Source organism: Neoarius graeffei, chromosome 3 (genome assembly GCF_027579695.1).
Source record: "Neoarius graeffei isolate fNeoGra1 chromosome 3, fNeoGra1.pri, whole genome shotgun sequence".
NCBI classification, from domain to species: Eukaryota; Metazoa; Chordata; class Actinopteri; order Siluriformes; family Ariidae; genus Neoarius; species Neoarius graeffei.
The window spans coordinates 58,237,296-58,256,860 of NC_083571.1; the positions used below are offsets into that span (position 1 = coordinate 58,237,296).

General features: G+C 40.1%; 2 protein-coding genes across 4 annotated transcripts in view; one reads left to right on the forward strand and one right to left on the reverse strand.

Annotated features, from left to right (window-relative positions):
* nrxn2b (neurexin 2b) overlaps positions 1 to 19,565 on the forward strand; it is a 1,271,620-nt gene that overhangs the window by 1,219,191 nt on the left and 32,864 nt on the right. For all 3 annotated transcript variants that reach the window (XM_060917059.1, XM_060917060.1, XM_060917061.1), the window contains one exon: positions 8,852 to 9,174. In XM_060917059.1, the coding sequence (XP_060773042.1) occupies positions 8,852 to 9,174 (323 nt within the window). The remainder of the gene's footprint in view (positions 1 to 8,851; positions 9,175 to 19,565) is intronic.
* Positions 18,443 to 19,153, reverse strand: LOC132883428 (gamma-crystallin M2-like). The gene is made up of 3 exons (XM_060917062.1): positions 19,139 to 19,153; positions 18,798 to 19,043; positions 18,443 to 18,718 (listed from the first exon to the last, which is right to left on the reverse strand). The coding sequence occupies exons 1-3, from the start codon at positions 19,151 to 19,153 to the stop codon at positions 18,443 to 18,445; spliced, it is 537 nt and encodes a 178-aa protein (XP_060773045.1).

The window sequence follows — 19,565 nt, forward strand, 5'->3', positions numbered from 1 at the left end:
TCTCAATTCAGATAAGAGCATATTTCATTATGGAAGTACGGTGGACTGTTCTTTTAAGCACACAGTGAAATTTCTCCTCTGCATTTAACCCATCTGAAGCAGTGAACACACACATGCACACACAAGTGAGCAATGAGCACACACACTTACTCAGAGCAGTGGGCAACTATGCTACAGCACCCGGGTAGCAGTTGGGGCTCAGGTGCCCTGCTCAAGGGCACTTCAGCACAAGACCGCCCCATGTTAACCTAACCGCATTTCTTTAGATTGTGGGGGAAACTGGAGCACCCAGAGGAAACCCATACAGACACGGGGAGAACATGCAAACTCCACACAGAAAGGCCCTCGCCGGCCACTGGGCTCAAACCCAGAACCTTCTTGCTGTGAGGCAACAGTGCTAACCACTACATCACCATGATGTAAATAATCTGTTCATAATCTCAAAGAGCACTTGTCTAGACATAATAGTTATCCCGATAAATATCTCCTATCCTGTATAAGATGATGAATTCAATCTGCGTTTTCATATCGATGCTTCTTGCACTCAAACACACAGAAAGAAGGCGATGTTGTCCCACTGTAAAACTGCCATCCTGCATTTTTCCCTTTCCTTCACTAAGAAACTGAAATGCTGGCAATCCTTTTCCTGTCTGGATCAGGATTCTGTATGAAGTGATGCACCTGTGCTTTACTGGAACACAATCTCCCTCTGGAGATTTTGAGCTTCTCTGGCCTGTACAGTATCTTTACTCAAACACCATGAATTAGTTTTCTGTCCGAGCTGTCTAGCTCACCTCTTCATGCTCATCTATTCCTTTTTTTTTGGATGAGAGGAATCAAACTGCATACCCTTAATACAAGTTTTATTCCCAAGCCTCTTCAGCTTCGTGTGAGGGATCGAAGTGAACATATTCTAGCTAGCTCAAAAACCAGAGTACATCCTCAGACTGTTCTTCATTTTTAATTCAATCTTCTTGCTCTTTTAAGTCTATTTACTCCTCTCTCTCTCTGAACTTTTCATTTTCTTGCCTCTTGTAGCATGTCAGTCTGGCTGATACACAAGAGTCACTGTGAAGGATTGAATTTAGTAATACTGGTGTTTTCTCTTGGGAGGAGCCTTTCCAGGGTTTAACACCCCCCCCCACACACACACACACACACACACACACACATTACTCTGTCTCTCTTTGTTAAAGTCAGGCTCAAGCCCATTTGCTCATCTCATTTCATCTCCATGAAATTAAATCCGAATAGATGACATTTACTTGCCCTAAATTGCATCTCTAGTCAGTTGCCACTTCATATTTGACCAGGCAACACAAAACAATTGGTTTAATGGAGAGGACTAAAGTGGACAAACGCACAACCACACAGCTATTCATGCCTCCTAGATGCATCTCTTTAATAAAATGAACAAGACTTAATTTATATATTTATTCACTGCCTAAAAGCAGAGCTCCTGATGAGTGTATGAGCAAAATATTGGCACAAAATCAACCTGAATAGAATAATAATATTATAGCATATGAACCAGTGAATTGTGTAGTGTCATCTATTTCACGTCAATAAATCACTGCATTGTCTTGTAACAGCGATACAAATAATGAGATACACATCACAGTTATGAATGCATATTTATTTATTTATTTATTTATTTGACACCACATACCATATACAAGAAACGACACCATGGCATTTATTATGGTGTGACTCTGCTGGGTGCCTGGTGGACAGCAGTGAACCAGCGCTTTCACTTTGCATCATTACTATTGAGTTACCATCCAGTATTATTGGACATATGAACTAATCGATGCTGATCCACGGTAGTTTGAGATTATCTAAAACTAAGGAAAGCTGTTAAAACCATCTGTCCCTCTGAGTTACATGTTGATCCTGGGATTGAGATGCTGGCCTCTTCTGCCCCTCGGACCTGCTTGATCCATCCTGGTGCCCTGTGTCTGGTCGGAGTTTTATCGCCCCACTCCTGTGAAGGACGGCCCCATGAGGACAGTTGAGGGTTATACCTGTTAAAACTGTTAATATTATAGTCAGGCTGTCTGTTGTTGCCCAAATGAGGATGGGTTCCCTTTTGAGTCTGGTTCCTCTCGAGGTTTCTTCCTCATGTCGTCTGAGGGAGTTTTTCCTTGCCACCGTCGCCACAGGCTTGCTCATTGGGGATAGATTAGGGATAAAATTAGCTCATGTTTTAAGTCGTTCAAATTCTGTAAAGCTGCTTTGCGACAATGTTTATTGTTAAAAGCGCTGTACAAATAAACTTGAAACTTAATAATTGCTACTGAACAATACAATTATTATGTTTACATGGGTCTACAGAGTAAGAAATCGTTCAGATAAAAAAAAGCATACAATGCAACGATACATTGCCTGCTATGAAAAAACAAGTAGGATAAAAAACTTTCAGGAAGAAAACCTACTGGAAAACATCCTCCTCAACCAAACGCAGCATATGAGCTCCGAGGGTTCAAGCTGTGATCTTGATATTTCAAACTTGATACAGTATGTCAAACTGTTGTATGGTTATAACTGTCAACTGTCCAACAAGGTAGTGGACTAATAACGCTCTTTTAACTAGTTTTATATGAAACTGTTGTGAATATTTTCTGTAAAATGTATTAGTAAATAATCCCAGGTTATTTTTTTAAAAACAAATTAAAAATAAGCTCTGGATAAAAACCCATTGATCTTATGTAAATAAAGATACAAATTCCATTGTCTGGTGGTCAAGTGTTTATGAGATACGTTGTCTTGCACTTACGATCAGGTTCCCTGTGGTGGTGCACGTACGTTGTTCTTATGTACGAATGTCATATGGTCGCTAAAGCCATCAAAAACCAGGTTGATGCATTACCATATTCTCTTGAGTATGGAGCTCCATTCCACACATTTTGCAGGGAGCTCCACTACAAACTTACAAGAGTAGAAATTTGTTAGTATGAAACAATCATCTCTTCCTTGAGCTCTTCCTGGAGCTGTCCAGCTCTTCCCAGAGGTGGGAAGTAACAAATTACAATAACTTCACATGACTTACTATATTTCAAAAGTAAAATACTTACTTTCCGCATATTACACACAGGGCGGCACGGTGGTGTAGTGGTTAGCACTGTCGCCTCACAGCAAGAAGGTCCGGGTTCGAGCCCCATGGCCGGCGAGGGCCTTTCTGTGCAGAGTTTGCATGTTCTCCCCGCATCCGCGTGGGTTTCCTCCGGGTGCTCCGGTTTCCCCCACAGTCCAAAGACATGCAGGTTAAGTTAACTGGTGACTCTAAATTGACCGTAGGTGTGAATGTGAGTGTGAATGGTTGTGTGTGTCTATGTGTCAGCCCTGTGATGACCTGGCGACTTGTCCAGGGTGTACCCCGCCTTTCGCCCGTAGTCAGCTGGGATAGGCTCCAGCTTGCCTGCGACCCTGTAGAAGGATAAAGCGGCTAGAGATAATGAGATGAGATATTACACACAGCAAGTTTCCATTATCATATGTACTATCTGACCAAACAGTTATAGATACCTTACCATAACACCCATACCCTAGTCTTCCCCAAACTGTTGCCACAAAATTGGAAGCAAACAATTGTCTAGAATGTCTTTGTATTGTAAGCATTAGGATTTATCTTCACTGGAACTAAAAGGCCCAAACCTGTTCTAGCATGACAATGCCCTGTGCACAAAATGAGATCCATAAAGACATGGTTTGCCAAAATTGATCTGGAAGAACTTGAGTGTCCTTGCACAGAGCCTTGACCTCAACCCCACTGAACACCTTTGGGATGAAGTGAAATGACAACTGCATACGAGGCCTCTTTGCCTGCCATCAGTGCCTGACCTCTTGCACTCTTTTGGCTGAATGAAATCCCCACAGCCATATTCCAAAATTCAGTGGAAAGCCTTCCTAGAATAGTGGAAGATATTATAACTGCAAACAGGGAATAACTCAATATTAATGCAGTTGGTTTTGAATTCTTGGGTTTCACGTGACGTCATATCCACCTCATTAGTTATTCAAAACTTTAGCTGGTGGTCTACCAAAGCTGAGTTGACAAAGCGTTTCTACAGAGAGGGTACATTGCTCACATGAAAAATGCCTTACACTTGCATTGTTTTGGGTTGTTTGAATCGATCAAACCATGAAACTGATAAAAGTTTCTTCAGGGTTCACTGTGAACTAATAAAAAAGGGTGAACGAACACAGGATTTCACAAAAAGACATCAAGAAAGGTGGCTTTCGAACCTCTCACTGAAATTGAAGGGAGCTGAGTCGAAGCATGCTTGAGTTTGCAGTGATCACTTTGTGAAAGGTTTGTATATCCAGCTAAGTCGTTAGTGTTTTCCAGGTACTCTTCTTGCTATGTGTTATTATTTTACACTACTTTTTTTTAGTCATGAAGTGCTAAAGTCCCCAGCTGTTTCTTTGTTTCGTCCTCACTCGATGGCCACCATATTGAAAACAATGCGTGTCTCGCTTTCTTTAACAGGGTATCCTAGCAGTCTTTTCAACAAGTGCACGCAATCAAAACAACCACAAATAATAAAGTCCATATACATGAAGGTCGCGACAAAATTCTTGCCCAGCCATACAGTTACAATGCGCCGTGATCACTTCTCCGTCTTGTTTAACTAAGATCCAGGTCTTTAAAGGGGTTTGTGATGATCTTTGTGAATGATTTACCTGAGAGATAAGAGCCAACACAAGTGAGAATCAAGCCAACTGTTGTTTGTTTACACTTCAGCTTGCAGTGCTTCGTTATAAAGATGAGAACGAAAAGCTTAAAAAAAACATACTTACTTACACAGGCAAAAACAATACAGGATTCATTCGACAGTGACTTGATACTGAGGTCCTTTACCCAGCCACATACAAAAAAGTTGTAAGCCTCCATACTCTTCCATGCTTTCATCTGTTTTGCGGTGTAGAAGGATGTCTACAACACGAGATAGTTCAAGATGTTGGGGAACTTGACTGAAGGGTAGTTTTCGAGATCATATGACAAATCCTTCTTTCCCAGACAGTAGGGGTCTATTCCATTGCACGTAGCAATCTTCTGAATATATCTAAAGTGAGCAGTTGCTTCTAGATTATGAGCATACTCTGATAAGTTATCACTAGTTGTTTGCACTACGGCAGCCATTTTGGTTTGCTAGACCACCAGCAGTTTTACCGGAAGTGAAATCACTAAGAAAATTCCCGTGACTGAAACCCAAGAATAGATTGTGCAATACTCAGGTGTCCACATCCATCCATCCATTATCTATACCATTTACCGGTATCCATCATGGTCATGAGGGAAACTGGAACCAATTCCAGCTGACTTTAGGTGAGAGGCGTGGTCCACTCTGAGCAGGTCGCCAATCTATCGCAGGGCTAACACAGAGACACACAACCATTCACACTCACGTTCGCACCAAAGAGCAATTTAGAGTAGCCAGTTGATCCAATCTACATGTCTTTACAATGTGGGATGAAACCAGAGCACCCAGAGGAAACCCACACAGGCATGAGGCAAATACAGAAAGGCCCCAGTTGGCTGAGAAGTTCGAACCCACAATGCTATCTGGTGTCCACATTCTTTTGGCAATAATAGTGTATTTCTAAAATCATGATGTAGCTTTTTAGCATTAAGCAGATTTAAATTCCTAACAGCTATTTACTTCAACATATGACAAAGAATGAGACATAAAACCCATCACTGTAATCTATCAGTTGCTACGCATATTACCAAACTATTAGCATCCAACTAGTTTGTATTGTCATCGTCATATCTATCATAATATCATGCAAGAGTTATCATCATGCTAGCTAACATTTAAGTGATTGGGAATAAAAATGTTGACATTAGCTGATGGTTTCCCATAGTTCTTGGTTCCTTGCTGAAAAAGGCTGTAATTTACCATCAGTGACTAAAATCAGTTTGTGTTTTTTAAACATCTTTTGTGAATCTTTCTTCCACTTTTGCTTTAATTCTTAAAGTAAATTCAAGCATTTGTACTTTTTCTACTTTTATACGAATGAAGTATTTGAATAGATGAAAAGGATCACTGATACCTTTGTAAAGAATTCATATGCTTTTACCACCCTGGCAAGTCCAGTGTCTTTTTCACCTTTTTTTTCCTTTCTGATATCTTTCTCTGCATATTTCTATCTAATTACCTGCAAACATTAAAGGCAGCAGCATTTTAACTGAAAAAGTACCCAGACAGGAATCATATTCTTACCTAAAGATGGATCTCAAAGTAGCGGCAGCTATTTTTTGGTTCTGAACATAACGAGACCACTGTTTGCTTCCTGACACTCATTAGCTTACATAAGATTCCATCAAGGGTTCCTGAAAGGTTCTTTGGGTACTTAAAAAATTTTATCTTCCTAAAAGAGGTTATTTCTGATAGTGAAAGCAACTCCAGATGTTGCTGTCAAACTGAGCCACTCTAGATGTTGCTCTCAACAGGACTGATTACAACCGACCAAGGTGCTACCATTATTTCACGAGATAGATGGATGCCTACTACTATTCACGAGCTAGTTTAAAAATAGATAGATAGATAGATAGATAGATAGATAGATAGATAGATAGATAGATAGATAGATAGATAGATAGATAGATAGATAGATAGATAGATAAAACTAAAAAAAGCTAAACAGAAAGTTAACTACAGAAGATGTAAGTTGAGGTTGCTCATTCGAAGCATGGAATAATTTCTGGCAATCTACCAATACAAATATGACATTGATAGCTGCAAGCTACAAGCAATTGATTTAACTTCTGAAATGTAACAATACTCCTCTTTTGGTGACAGGTCAACCTGCTATATTTGTCAAATACTTTCACAAACTTTTGCCTAAAACATAGGATTGCCCACATCAAGTGTATGGCCACAACATGGCCAATGTAAGATTCCATCAAGGGTTTCTCAAAGGTACTTTGGATACTTAAGAGTTTATAGCTTCCTAAAGGAGATTATTTCTGATAGTGAAACACTCTGTTGCAAACTTCTACATAGAACCTAAAGGGACATACAAAAGAACCGTTATGGGTGTTTACAGAAAGATTTTCAAATAGGATTTGAGGATTCTTCAAGACTACTTGGAATGGTTATCATTTTGAGCTTTCAAAAGAGCTTTCAACTTGGGAACTTTTCCTCAGTTGTTGGGCTTGAGATGGACAAACTAGAAACCTTTAAGGTGCTAGATGAAAACCTTTTTTCTAAGATTGTACTCAGGTCTGGATGGTGGTCTTGAATTTGGAATATATGTAGCCTGTTATCTCTTATACCGTATATTATACTGTAGGTCATACTCTAACCATGCTCTAAATGGTTGTATTTTTATTGAACACATGGTCATTTTTTCACTCATCCTGAGTAACAGCTTCATTCTAGTCAGGAATGTCATGGATCTGAAGGCCAGAATACAACCTGGATGGGAGACCAGTCCATTGCAAGGCACCATACGCACATTTTCACACCTATGGGCAATTTACAGTCACCAATCCATCTACTGCAGTGTTTTATTGGGCCACTGGATAAAATCGGTGAACCTGTGCAATTCTGTTATTATGTTTTATATATTATTCAGAGAGACCAGACATGTGAGAGACAAAATAGTGTCTCACATTTTGTATGTGTTGTTTATGTATTCTCCTTTGCCTATATCAGCCATCTATAGGCTAATGGATCACTTGTGAACTATCCTCGTTTCTCCTCAACATAAGTTCAACAAAATCAGTGCTCCTTCTTCAAGATCCTTTAGCATCACCTTCCAGAACTACTTACCCCAGTGAGAAATTAACTCATAGAAAGAATTGGGTCGTAAGTCATCTTTGGAGGTGTCATTATAGCTTTAAGTCATCAGCAGCCTTCCTGGGGTTCTGGCAGATGGGCTGATCTGTTAATGATCCTCTAACACTAGTGTCAACGTAATGGAATATCTTAGCTTATTCTGTCACTCAGAATGGCACATTCTCACAAGAGCAGGAAAATCAATGTAGTGTTACACACACACACGCTCAAATACACACATGGACACTAAAATCAGTGAAGTGTGATCTGCACAAACAAGGCTATTAAGTAAATAATAGGCTCAGTCAGCATTAATTGAATCAAAGTATGGACGTCTGGTGTATTTTCCCATCCTAAATCAAACCCTGGAACGACACTGGGTGCTTTATTCATGCTTGACTAGAGGGGAAGCAAATTGATCATGGAAATAATTATATGAGCAGAGAAATTTGCCCACACACAAATATCGGAAATGTTCTCAAATTGCTACATCCATAAAATTACTTCCTATGTGGCCACTCTGGCTGTATCTCTCATTGCATCAACAAACAGTCAAATCTATCTTCTGTTGTACCCTACTGATCTGTCCATTCTTTGGGGGACACCTCTTCAGAGGTCTTTCCCTCACTCCCTCTATCAGTTTAAGCTGTGAAGAGGACAGGAATAGAGCGCTGACATGGGCAAAGGAGACAAGGAAGGAGAAGCAAATCTCTCTTGTCTTGCTAACACACCTGAGGCTCGATAGGACAAGTTTGTAGGACGCAATAATTGCATGTCTAACTGCTACCTTTAGTTGTATCCATGTCCAATCTTCTTAAGTGTTACCAGGACAATCCAGAGAGATTTGAGGCTCTTTGCTGGATGAGCCTATTTCATGCTGAGTGTGTTGTATGGAATGTCAAAACTCAGCGACCTTACTATTTCCTCTTTCTTACTTTCCTTCACTATCTCTTCTCTATTGAATCCTCCTTCTTTTCTGACCTTCCTCTTATCCCACAATTTTTTTTATTCCCTCCCCCTCTCTCTCTCTCTCTCTCTCTCTCTTTCTTTCAATGTCCCAACAGGTCGGCAATTGACGATCTTTAACAGCCAGGCGTTCATAAAAATCGGCGGTGGTGAAAAAGGCCGCAACTTCCAGGGTCAGATCTCGGGCCTGTATTATAACGGCCTGCAGGTCCTAAAGCTAGCAGCGGAGGGAGACCCGAATGTGCAAGTGCAGGGCAACCTGCGTTTGGTGGGCGAAGTGCCCTCGGTCCTCACCACAGACACCACGTCCACCACACCGCTTGCAGACATGTCCACCACTATTATGGAGACCACCACCACCATGGCCACCACCACCACCCGCAAGCAGCGCTCACCTACCATGAGAGACACTGTTACACAGGTGAGGGCTAAAAAAAAACAGGCAGCACAACATGCGAAGTGAGAAGGTATAATTTTCCTCTTCTCTGGTTTTAAATTACAATTATTACAGTGGAGGAAAAAAATAGCTGGATTGCTGATGGTAGGTATATAGTTGCTAATATTAGATGGCAGAAAAGGGCGAAAGAGGGTGAGGGTTAAATAAAGAATAAGAAAAAGTGCGGACACAACATTGAGTCTAAACATGTCATCAGGCACTATCTCATCAAATGTTCACTCTTCGTCTGTAGTTAGTTTTACATTTACTGCTCATTCCTTCTCTCTCTTCTGTGTCCTTTGCTTACGGCAGTGGGAGCGAAAAGCTGTGACTCTTGTCCAAATTGAATAAAGGCAGGAAGAAACACTTAATTATCCCAAAAAAAAACATTATAAAATGAGCCCAAGTGTGAAGTGGTCATTAGCCTGTGCCACACAAGTGTTCAGTCAGTGGGACATAGATGTAGCCATGCCACCCTCTTTATATTCATGATTATAGTTTTATCCCACAATACAATTCCCTTATTTAGGAAACTATGGCATTGGCAGTCATAACGATGCTCAAATCAAACAAAACATGTCTGCTTTGAATTCATTATTTATTTCTAGCTCATAGTGAAGGTGAAAATTTGATTTGCAGTATTTTTAACAGAGTATAATGTTGGAAATGCTGATTATTTATGTAATAAAATATGCAAAGAAAAAGCAGAGACAGTTGGTTAACATTAGTAATGTTAGAAAAACAATTAACAATTCATGAATAGATTGTTTGAATATTAAATAAGTACATATTCATTAATATAAACTCATATTTTAATTTCTTTTTGGTCATTAATTCAATAAATGAATCAGCTTTAAATAATTTTATTTACACAACTACAGTAGCTAAAATGAACAGACCATTAATACAACTTACATTTTTATAAGGACAGTAATTTACACATATGACTTGATGTTTAATTAAACGTTAAGTCAGGAATAAAATAATTCAGGCCATGCTATTTTAGGAAAATAATAAAAGACAGCATGGTGCAATGCAGCCTGACACAAAGTTAAATATTTTTCCAATAATAGTGTGTTCTGAAATGTTTTTTTCCTCTTACACAATTTGTGAATGCTAACAATTTTTTTTTATTTATTAAAGATTCTCTTTTTTTAAGACATGCTATACAGTTTATAACTTTAACAAAACAGACTTCATGTTAAAACTAAAATTATTTTCCTGGTTACACAGTTATACTTTTTGATTATATAGGACACAGTTATAGAAGCTAGTTATTTATAATCATGCTATCAGTTATCACCCAAATGAGGATGGGTTCCCTTTTGAGTCTGGTTCTTCTCAAGGTTTCTTCCTCATGCCATCTGAGGGAGTTTTTCTTTGCTACCATTGCCACAGGCTTGCTTATTGGGGATAAATTAGGCATAAAATTAGCTCATGTTTCATTTCATCTCATTATCTGTAGCCACTTTATCCTGTTCTACAAGGTCACAGGCAAGCTGGAGCCTATCCCAGCTGACTACGGGCGAAAGGCGGGGTACACCCTGGACAAGTCGCCAGGTCATCACAGGGCTGATACATAGACACAGACAACCATTCACACTCACATTCACACCTACGCTCAATTTAGAGTCACCAGTTAACCTAACCTGCATGTATTTGGACTGTGGGGGAAACCGGAGCACCCGGAGGAAACCCACGCGGACACGGGGAGAACATGCAAACTCCGCACAGAAAGGCCCTTGCCAGTCACAGGGCTCGAACCCGGACCTTCTTGCTGTGAGGCGACAGCGCTAACCACTACACCACCGTGCCGCCTACTAGCTCATGTTTAAAGTCTATAATTTTCTCTGAAATTGCTTTGTGACAATGTCTGTTGTTAAAAGTGCAATATAAATAAACTTGACTTGACTTGTTATACAAGTTTCCAACCAACCAGAATCGAGCATTCCAGGCTGAACTAACTAATAACTCAATTAATAACTAATATATGTTCCTGTGGAGACATTTTAAGCATGATTTTGTGGTTTATTAATGTTTTATTCATTGTTTGTTAATGGTTATTGATATTATTATGTATTGTGGTAGTTTAAGGAAGTTTATTTTAAAATGTCCCCAGAATATTGTCCTTTTCTCCTTACATTTAGATGGATAACTGGATTTTGTAGGTTTTGCAGTGTTCATAAGAGAACTTGACATCAATAAACATCAAGTAGTAGTAGTAGTAGTAGTATGGCATATCACTTAGTGTGACGTGGCCACTTTGACAGCTTCCCTGAATTGTTTCCTGTCTATTGCCAGATGGGTTGCCTCCCTGACAGGCATGTTCAACCACTCTTTTATATCTTAATGCCATTGTCGCCTGGGTCTAATCATGGCTTCCCTCATGATTTCTGCTATGTAAACATTAAGCAAATTTTATCTGGAGATAAAATACAATCTTGTCGCACGCCCTTACAAACTGGAAACCATGGAGATACTCCATTCTCTGTCCTGACTGCTGACTGTTGCCCTACATAGAGAGACTTTATAAGTTCAATAAGATGTTTTGGAAAACCAAACTTGCTCATTGCCTTCCAGAGATCACCATGCTTAACAGAATTAAAGGCCTTTGAATAGTCTGTGAAGCAATAGTTCAAATCTGTTTCGAATTCTCTGCATTTTTCAATGATGGTTTGCATATTCAAGATATGGTCTCTCGTCCCTCTACCTTACTGAAAACCTACCTGGGTTTCACTTATTTCATGCTCCAATTTATTTCGCATTCTGGTCAAGATTATCTTTAGCACGATCTTACTGGCATGACTTATCAAGGAAATGGTACAGTACTTGGCACAATCTTGTAAATCCCCTTTTTTGGGAATGCGGATAAAGATTGCCCTTCTCCAATTCAGTAGCCACTGTTTGGTTCTCCAGATTTTTTTGGCATAAGGGGTAAAAGATGTCCACTCTCTCATCTCCACTCAATTTTATAATTTCTGCTGTTACTTCATCAAATCCGGGTGTCTTGTTCGCTTTAAGCGTTCTAATAGCTGCCTCCACTTCTTCTCGCAGTGGTTCTAAACATTCCTCTTCTTCCTCAGTTTGTTCTATTTCATTTGTCTCATTTTGTTGGTCATAGTCTGCTTTACACTGACGTTGTTTAATTTTGATGTCAAGTTGACGTCTACGGTAATATAGTTTTAAACCATTAATTGTTTAAGTAGCTTTATGACAGTTGTCATAAAGGGCTCATATGAATGTCATGTAGCTGAATGAGCACCACCCTGAAAGTGTGGTGTTATGACATTCTGTTTAACAGTTGAGAACTGAGCCTTTATAAATGTTTTCATAGGTTTATGTTAGTTGTCAAAGAAATGATTTAAATGTCATGTAGCCCTATGAATGCTGTTCTTAAGAAAAATGTTACGAATTTTATACTATCAGGTTTGAATTCTTGGTAAACTAAACTTAACCATATAATCTAAGCCGTTATGGTGACAAGTGAATCTATGAGAATAGATTCTGAAACAAATGTTTTGGGGTTTTTTTTGTTAATAATAGACCAGTGGTTTGTCTTGATACAGACTTGTCACCATCGTCGTTGTCATCGATGACGATGGTGACAAGTTTGTATCAAGACAAACCACTGGTCTATTTTTAACAAAAACATAGCTGTTTCCAGAATCTATTCTCACAGATACTTGTACATCCATCTAAATCTTAAATCTATTTGATGTACTATTTTCAGAAATACTTTTCATCAACAGTATATTATACTCAGCAGTTTGGAGCACAGGAGGACATGATTGCACTGTAACTATAAATACATCAGACAAACTCATGTTCCTCTCCTGCTTCTACAAGACAACAGCAAACAGCTGCCATAGTGAGACAGACAGACTGATTCTGAGTGAGACAGAGAAGAAGGACTTCAGTCATACCTGTCTTTATGGTTGAATAAAATTGCAGAAATCGAGAGGCATCACATGGCTTTGATCTTGCCGCCAAACACTTTGATGGTTAAATAAAACATCAGTTGTACACTTTGATGTTTATTTCCTCTCTGAATCAGTGAGCAAAGCTACGTCATCAATGCTGACACAGAATAGTGTTTTTCCATGTGATGAACCTGATGCAAACACAAATCCTCTTATTGGGTCATGTTTATCAATCTTTTACTGAAGGGTTTTGTTTGTTTTTTGTAGGTCAAACGCAATGCAAAATTCCTACAAGATGTAGAAAATTTCAGTACATACCGGCAAATGTATCAATCAATCAGCACAGCTGATTTACATTTAGTGGCGCCCACAAAACACCATAAAAGGCAAGAGGCCCTCCTAACTGCAGCCTGCTTCCAATAATGCAGCTCAGCCACTGCGGCATGTTGGCTATAACATGAACACACACTAACTCTACCTGCTTTTATGTGGAGCGATTCTTTTGTCTGATTTAAACAGCTAGCCACATTTGGATCCATCCATCCATTATCTGTAGCCGCTTATCCTGTTCTACAGGGTCGCAGGCAAACTGGAGCCTATCCCAGCTGACTATGGGCGAGAGGTCGGGTACACCCTGGACAAGTCACCAGATGATCGCAGGGCTGACACCTGGAGGAAATCCACACAGCCATGGGGAGAACATGCAAACTCCACACAGAAAGGCCCTTGTCGGCTGCTGGGCTCAAACCCAGGACTTTCTTGCTGTGAGGCAACACAGCACTAACCACTACACCACCGTGCCGCCCTACATTTGGATCCATTTGTCGATTTATTTTTGATTGATTTCTTTCAAGTCTTAAATATGAAATTACTTTTATACAAAAAAAAGCCCATTACATTTATGTATGTAATTGAAATAGGTGATTTCAACTTGATGGTATAAGTTGCATGTAAAATTACAGTTACTCATCACCAATTAAATGATCTGTCAAGCAATTACATTAATGTGTCCTGAGAGGGGCAGCCTGGTGGTGTAGTGGTTAGCACTGTCGCCTCACAGCAAGAAGGTTCTGGGTTTGAGCCCAGTGGCCAGCGAGGGCCTTTCTGTGTGGAGTTTGCATGTTCTCCCCGTGTCTGCGTGGGTTTCCTCCGGGTGCTCTGGTTTCCCCCACAGTCCAAAGACATGCAGGTTAGGCTAATTGGTGGCTCTAAATTGACCGTAGGTATGAATGTGAGTGTGAATGGTAGTTTGTCTCTGTGTCAACCCTGCTGGCGACTTGTCCAGGGTGTACCCCGCCTCTTGCCCATAGTCAGCTAGGATAGATATCCTGTACAGCTTGCCCACAATGGATGTCCTGCTAGGTATATGGACACAAACTCAGGAGTTCTCACAGGATACAAATGTCTTCCTGAACTAACTGGGTTTTCATGAATGTCACATTTGTTGCGGAAACAATTGTTCATGTCAAGCTTCATAAATGATGTCAGTTGTACAGAAAACATTAACTCCATCGTGCTTTTTGCATCATGCCATACCACTGATATCAACTTATAGCGCATTTGTAAATTTGACACAAGACAACCCAATGTACAAACTGTAGCCTCCCCCATTTTCTGTATAAATCATGTATTGACAGTGTAAAACTAAAAGAAAAAATACAGTGCCTTTTTTTTCTTCTTAAAAAGAACTACATGCCAAAATAGCTCACATTAGGGAACGGAACAGCTCAGTCTCACAAGAAGATAGAGTTCCGAGTGACAAACGTTGAGAATGATGAGTTATGTAACATGTCAAAACATCTCTAAACACACAGATGTGTTAGAGCACGCAAGCTATTGAGGTCAACTCAGATCAGTCATTTCACAGCACTCAGAATTCCCAAGATCAGAGTACTGCAAATGTTTATGCTCCCTTTTAAAACTCTGTACGATCTCCTCTGAAAATATTCACCCTTCATTTATTGATATTTGTATCTTACATTGAAACAACTTGTAACATTTCACCTTTGATGGGAACTCCCAAAGTTTTAGGGGAGCAAAAATATTGGAACTTAGTTGTCAAATAAATTTCACTTCTTATTATACATACAGGACACTTTTTCAATGGAATTAAAAACATTATTTTATTCCCTTCTAAATATTTTATTCCCTTCTAACAGGTTTCATTCATTTGGTTTGATAGCATGCAATATTGTTAGCTTATCGCTTATCCTGCATGTATTACACCACTCTACCCAATGGAGAATGAGCATTGAATATGGTTTACAATATTGCATGGTTGTCTAAACAACATGACATCACACGTCGGAGCTGATGCAAATATTCACTGAGAGAGTTTTCTGCTGCGCATGTGCAGAAGCATTTCTTTGTTCGCCGAGCAAGAGAAAGAGGTGTTGAACACCCGAAAAGCTACCAAAACTTCATTAGGTATTCTTCACGCATATTTACAAGAGAAAAGCATACCAACAGACATCGAAAAACTGGAAAAGAGAGACATCAGAGACATAAAACTTCCATGCTAGCAAGCGACTGTGATAATTTGTAAACAAACATGGCTGCCAGGTTTGCGTCATTAAATATGAAAGATGTTGAGAGAATTTTGAAAGACAAAGACGTGTTGAACACCCAAAAGGAATGTATAATAATAATAATAATAATAATAATAATAATAATAATAATATTGGCTGGCTTTTTTGTGATATATCAGATATATTCCATTCAGCTAGCAACTCGTCTTCAACTCATTCAATATCATGCTAGCTGAATGGAATATATCTGATATACCACTCAACACCAGTCAATATTATTTAAATATTTTGTTGCATATTCCTTACTTAGGCTGCACAGTGGTGTAGTGGTTAGCGCTGTCGCCACACAGCAAGAAGGTTCTGGGTTCGAGCCCAGCGGCCGACAGGGGCCTTTCTGTGCAGAGTTTGCATGTTCTCCCCGTGTCTGCGTGGGTTTCCTCCGGGTGCTCCGGTTTCCCCCACAGTTCAAAGACATGCAGGTTAGGCCAATTGGTGGCTCTAAATTGACCATAGATGTGAGTGTGAATGGTTGTTTGTCTCTATGGTGGTGTTTACATTAGACCGTATCAGCGGATCATCAGATTAACGTTTTTAAAATGATTTGCGTGCACACAGCAACGCCAATACATGGATACGCTCGGCTCCGCAGGCATCCTACGCTCCAAGTCACTCCGCCCTGAACAGCAAGTGCCCTCTGGAGGGTGCGCACTCCGGCCCTGTGCAGCTCATAGAGCACGCGAGTGAAGTGCACGAGCAGTGATTTGGGACAAATAGCAGGAAGTGAAAGCCTGCACCGTTTTTCAGCAGTCGCGTCACATGACCAACGTGGCATGACCAGCGCCAGCGAATCAGGAAGGTGGATGTCACAGTGACGTTGTCCAATGACGGCGTCAGCTAGCGCTCAGCACAGCGTATCCTCGTTCCTCAATGTTTACACAGCACCAGATCAGATACGTAATGGATTGAATACGTGGGCCCTGGCGGATTCAAGTTGTTCCACCTGTGGAGTCGTTTCCCGGCGTTTTAATGTGAACAGACAGTGCATCCGCGACGAAAAAGAGACGGATACGGTCTGATGTAAACACCACCTATGTGTCAGCCCTGCGATGACCTGGCGATTTGTCCAGGGTGTACCCCGCCTCTCACCCATAGTCAGCTGGGATAGGCTTGAGCTTGCCTGCAACCCTGCACAGGATAAGTGGTTATGAATAATGGATGGACGGATGGATGAATGGATGGATATTCCTTACTTGCAGTAACTGCATCAAGACTGTGACCCACTGACAACACCAAACTGCTGCATTCTTCTTTTGTGATGCTTTTCTAGACTTATACCGTGGCTCCTTTAAGTTGTTTTAGAATGTTGTAGTGTTTTGTAGGTCATTGTCTTGCTTTATGATGAAGTCCATCCCAATTAGTTTGGTATTCTGTAACTTGTCAGATAGTATGTTTCTGTAAATGTCTGATTTCATTCTTCTTCATTCTTACCATCATGAGTTACACCATCAGTAAAGATTAATGAGCCCACTCCAGAAACAGCCATGCAAGCCCAAGCCAGGACACGACCTCCACAGTGCTTATTTTGGATAATGAGCAGATCCTTTCTTTCTCCACACTTTGGTAGAGGTTAATCTCAGTTCCAGGACTTTTGCAGCTCATCTCTGTACTTCTTTGTGAATTCCAATCTGGTCTTCTGATTCTTACTGCTGATGAGTGGTTTGCATTTTGTCATATGGCCTCTATATTTCTGCTCTCAAAGTCTTCTTCATATTGTTGATTGTGATACCTTCAACCCTGCCCTGTGGCATTGGTGATGTCATTGAGTGTTGTTTTGGGGTTTATCTTCACAGCTACCACAATGTTTCTCTCATCAGCTGCTGTTGTTTTCCTTGGCTGACCTGTTCAATATCTGGTTGTTAGTACACCAGGGGGTTCTTTCTTTTTCCACATTCCAAATTGTTGTATTGGCTACACCCAGTGTTTGTGCAATGGCTCGTATTGATTTCCCCTCTTTTCTCAGCTTCAAAATGGCTTGCTTTTCTCCCAAAGACAGCTTTGTGTCATGCTGGTTAATTATTTATAACAACAATCTTCTTCGGTGAAACCCAGAACTCAGACCAAGAACAAATTCAGAGCTATTATTTGCTCCAACAATCAGTCTGACATTGCACACCTGGGCAACACTTGTCTGTCATATATTCCAGGATTTTTTTTTTTTTGATCACTTGAAAAGTGGTGGGTTCAAATAAATGTTGTTTAACAAATTTTGATGCACTTATATCAGGAAATTAAAGTTTAGATTCTTATCGATCTTCTCATATTCATCTTTAGATCTCGAACACGAATAAAACTTGATTTTCCTTGACACACCTAAAGGAGAATTTCTGTCTGAGGTCTGCCACAGAATATAATAATCTTTTGTGTTAAATATAAGTAAATTGTTCAAAGCACTACTGAGGAAAAAAGACAAAATACAAAAGGCATGTTATTACTGAAACAGTAATTTCTACTATTTGGAGAGCTTGGGATTTGGAGGAAAGAACATTGCTTGAAAGATAATTTAAAAGCCTAAATGAAAATAATAAAACATTCAAAAGGTGCTCACTAAATGGTAAAATGCCTCTCCATAAATTTGTTGGCTCTATAAAAGAGTAATTACACAAGAAATGAATAAACTACTTCATTGTGGACATTTCAGATCACTATGCATTAAAAAAAAACAGTATAAATAATTTTAAAAAACAGCAATCACTTTTAAAAACTTTGTTTTATTGAAAATTGGTTCTCAGAATCAGTAGAACTGACTTAATACCAAGAGTCCATGATGCGCCTCATGCTCATGAACCTCATGCCACCGTAGTCCCTGAAGTTCCTGTACTCTCCAGGCCTGAAGTACCACATCCTGCCTCTGTAGTGGGGATGCTCATACATGAGCCAGTGGCCGTCCATCACATGGCAGGACATGCAGCCGTTGGACCAGTGGTAGCGATCCATGAAGGAATCACAGTCATCCGTCACATCCATCATCTGACCCATGAAGTTGTCCCTCTCATAGATCCTCATTCTGTAGGATCCTCTGTACTGTTTGGGAAAATATCAAACATGGGGTCAATTTTGTGGCAAATATATTCCAAATGACATTGCAACTGTAATACCATACCATGGGGATCATGCGGCAGGACCTGATGTAGTTGTTGCCCCAGCCCCACATGTTCATGTAGTCAGCGTACTCGCCCCTCCTCAGGAAATACTGGTTTCCCATGAAGTTGGGGTGGTCGTAGACCATCCAGCAGCCACCCTCCACCCTGCAGGAGTGGCAGCGACTCAAGTAAGAGTGCATATCAGAACAGTCACCGGTGCACTCATAGGAGCGCCCCATGAAGTTCCTGTCCTCATAGAAGATAACCTGTTTAAGCAAAAATGACAAATTGTAATCAATTGTTAATGAATCAAGACAAGACAATATAATTGTCTAATCCCTTCATCATCTTTGATGATTACCTTTCCCATAGTCATGATGGCTTGTTTGGTTTGTTCAAGCTGTTTCCAACTGGTGAACTGACATCCTGCCTGGTTTAACCCCTGCATTTATACCTGAACCAAGACTAAAGAACATGTGCCTCCTATTGTAAAAACTCCTGACCAAGCAACATAGCACAGAGGCCTACAGAGAGCTGAAGAGCTTTCATTACATTCCCATGTGACACAGTCTCCAGAAGGTCCCATTACCAAGTCAGGAGTTTCATGGCTTTAAAAAAAAATGCTTATTTTATAATTTGGCTGGGGCAGCACCTCCATTATGTGAATCACATACATTATATTTTCATCATTACTGGTATGTACTATTGAACAGTAGAGTAGAATTATTAGCTTGCAAAATAGTCTAATAATAAATTAGATGTTAAGCATTGCTATCAAGTTCTGCACT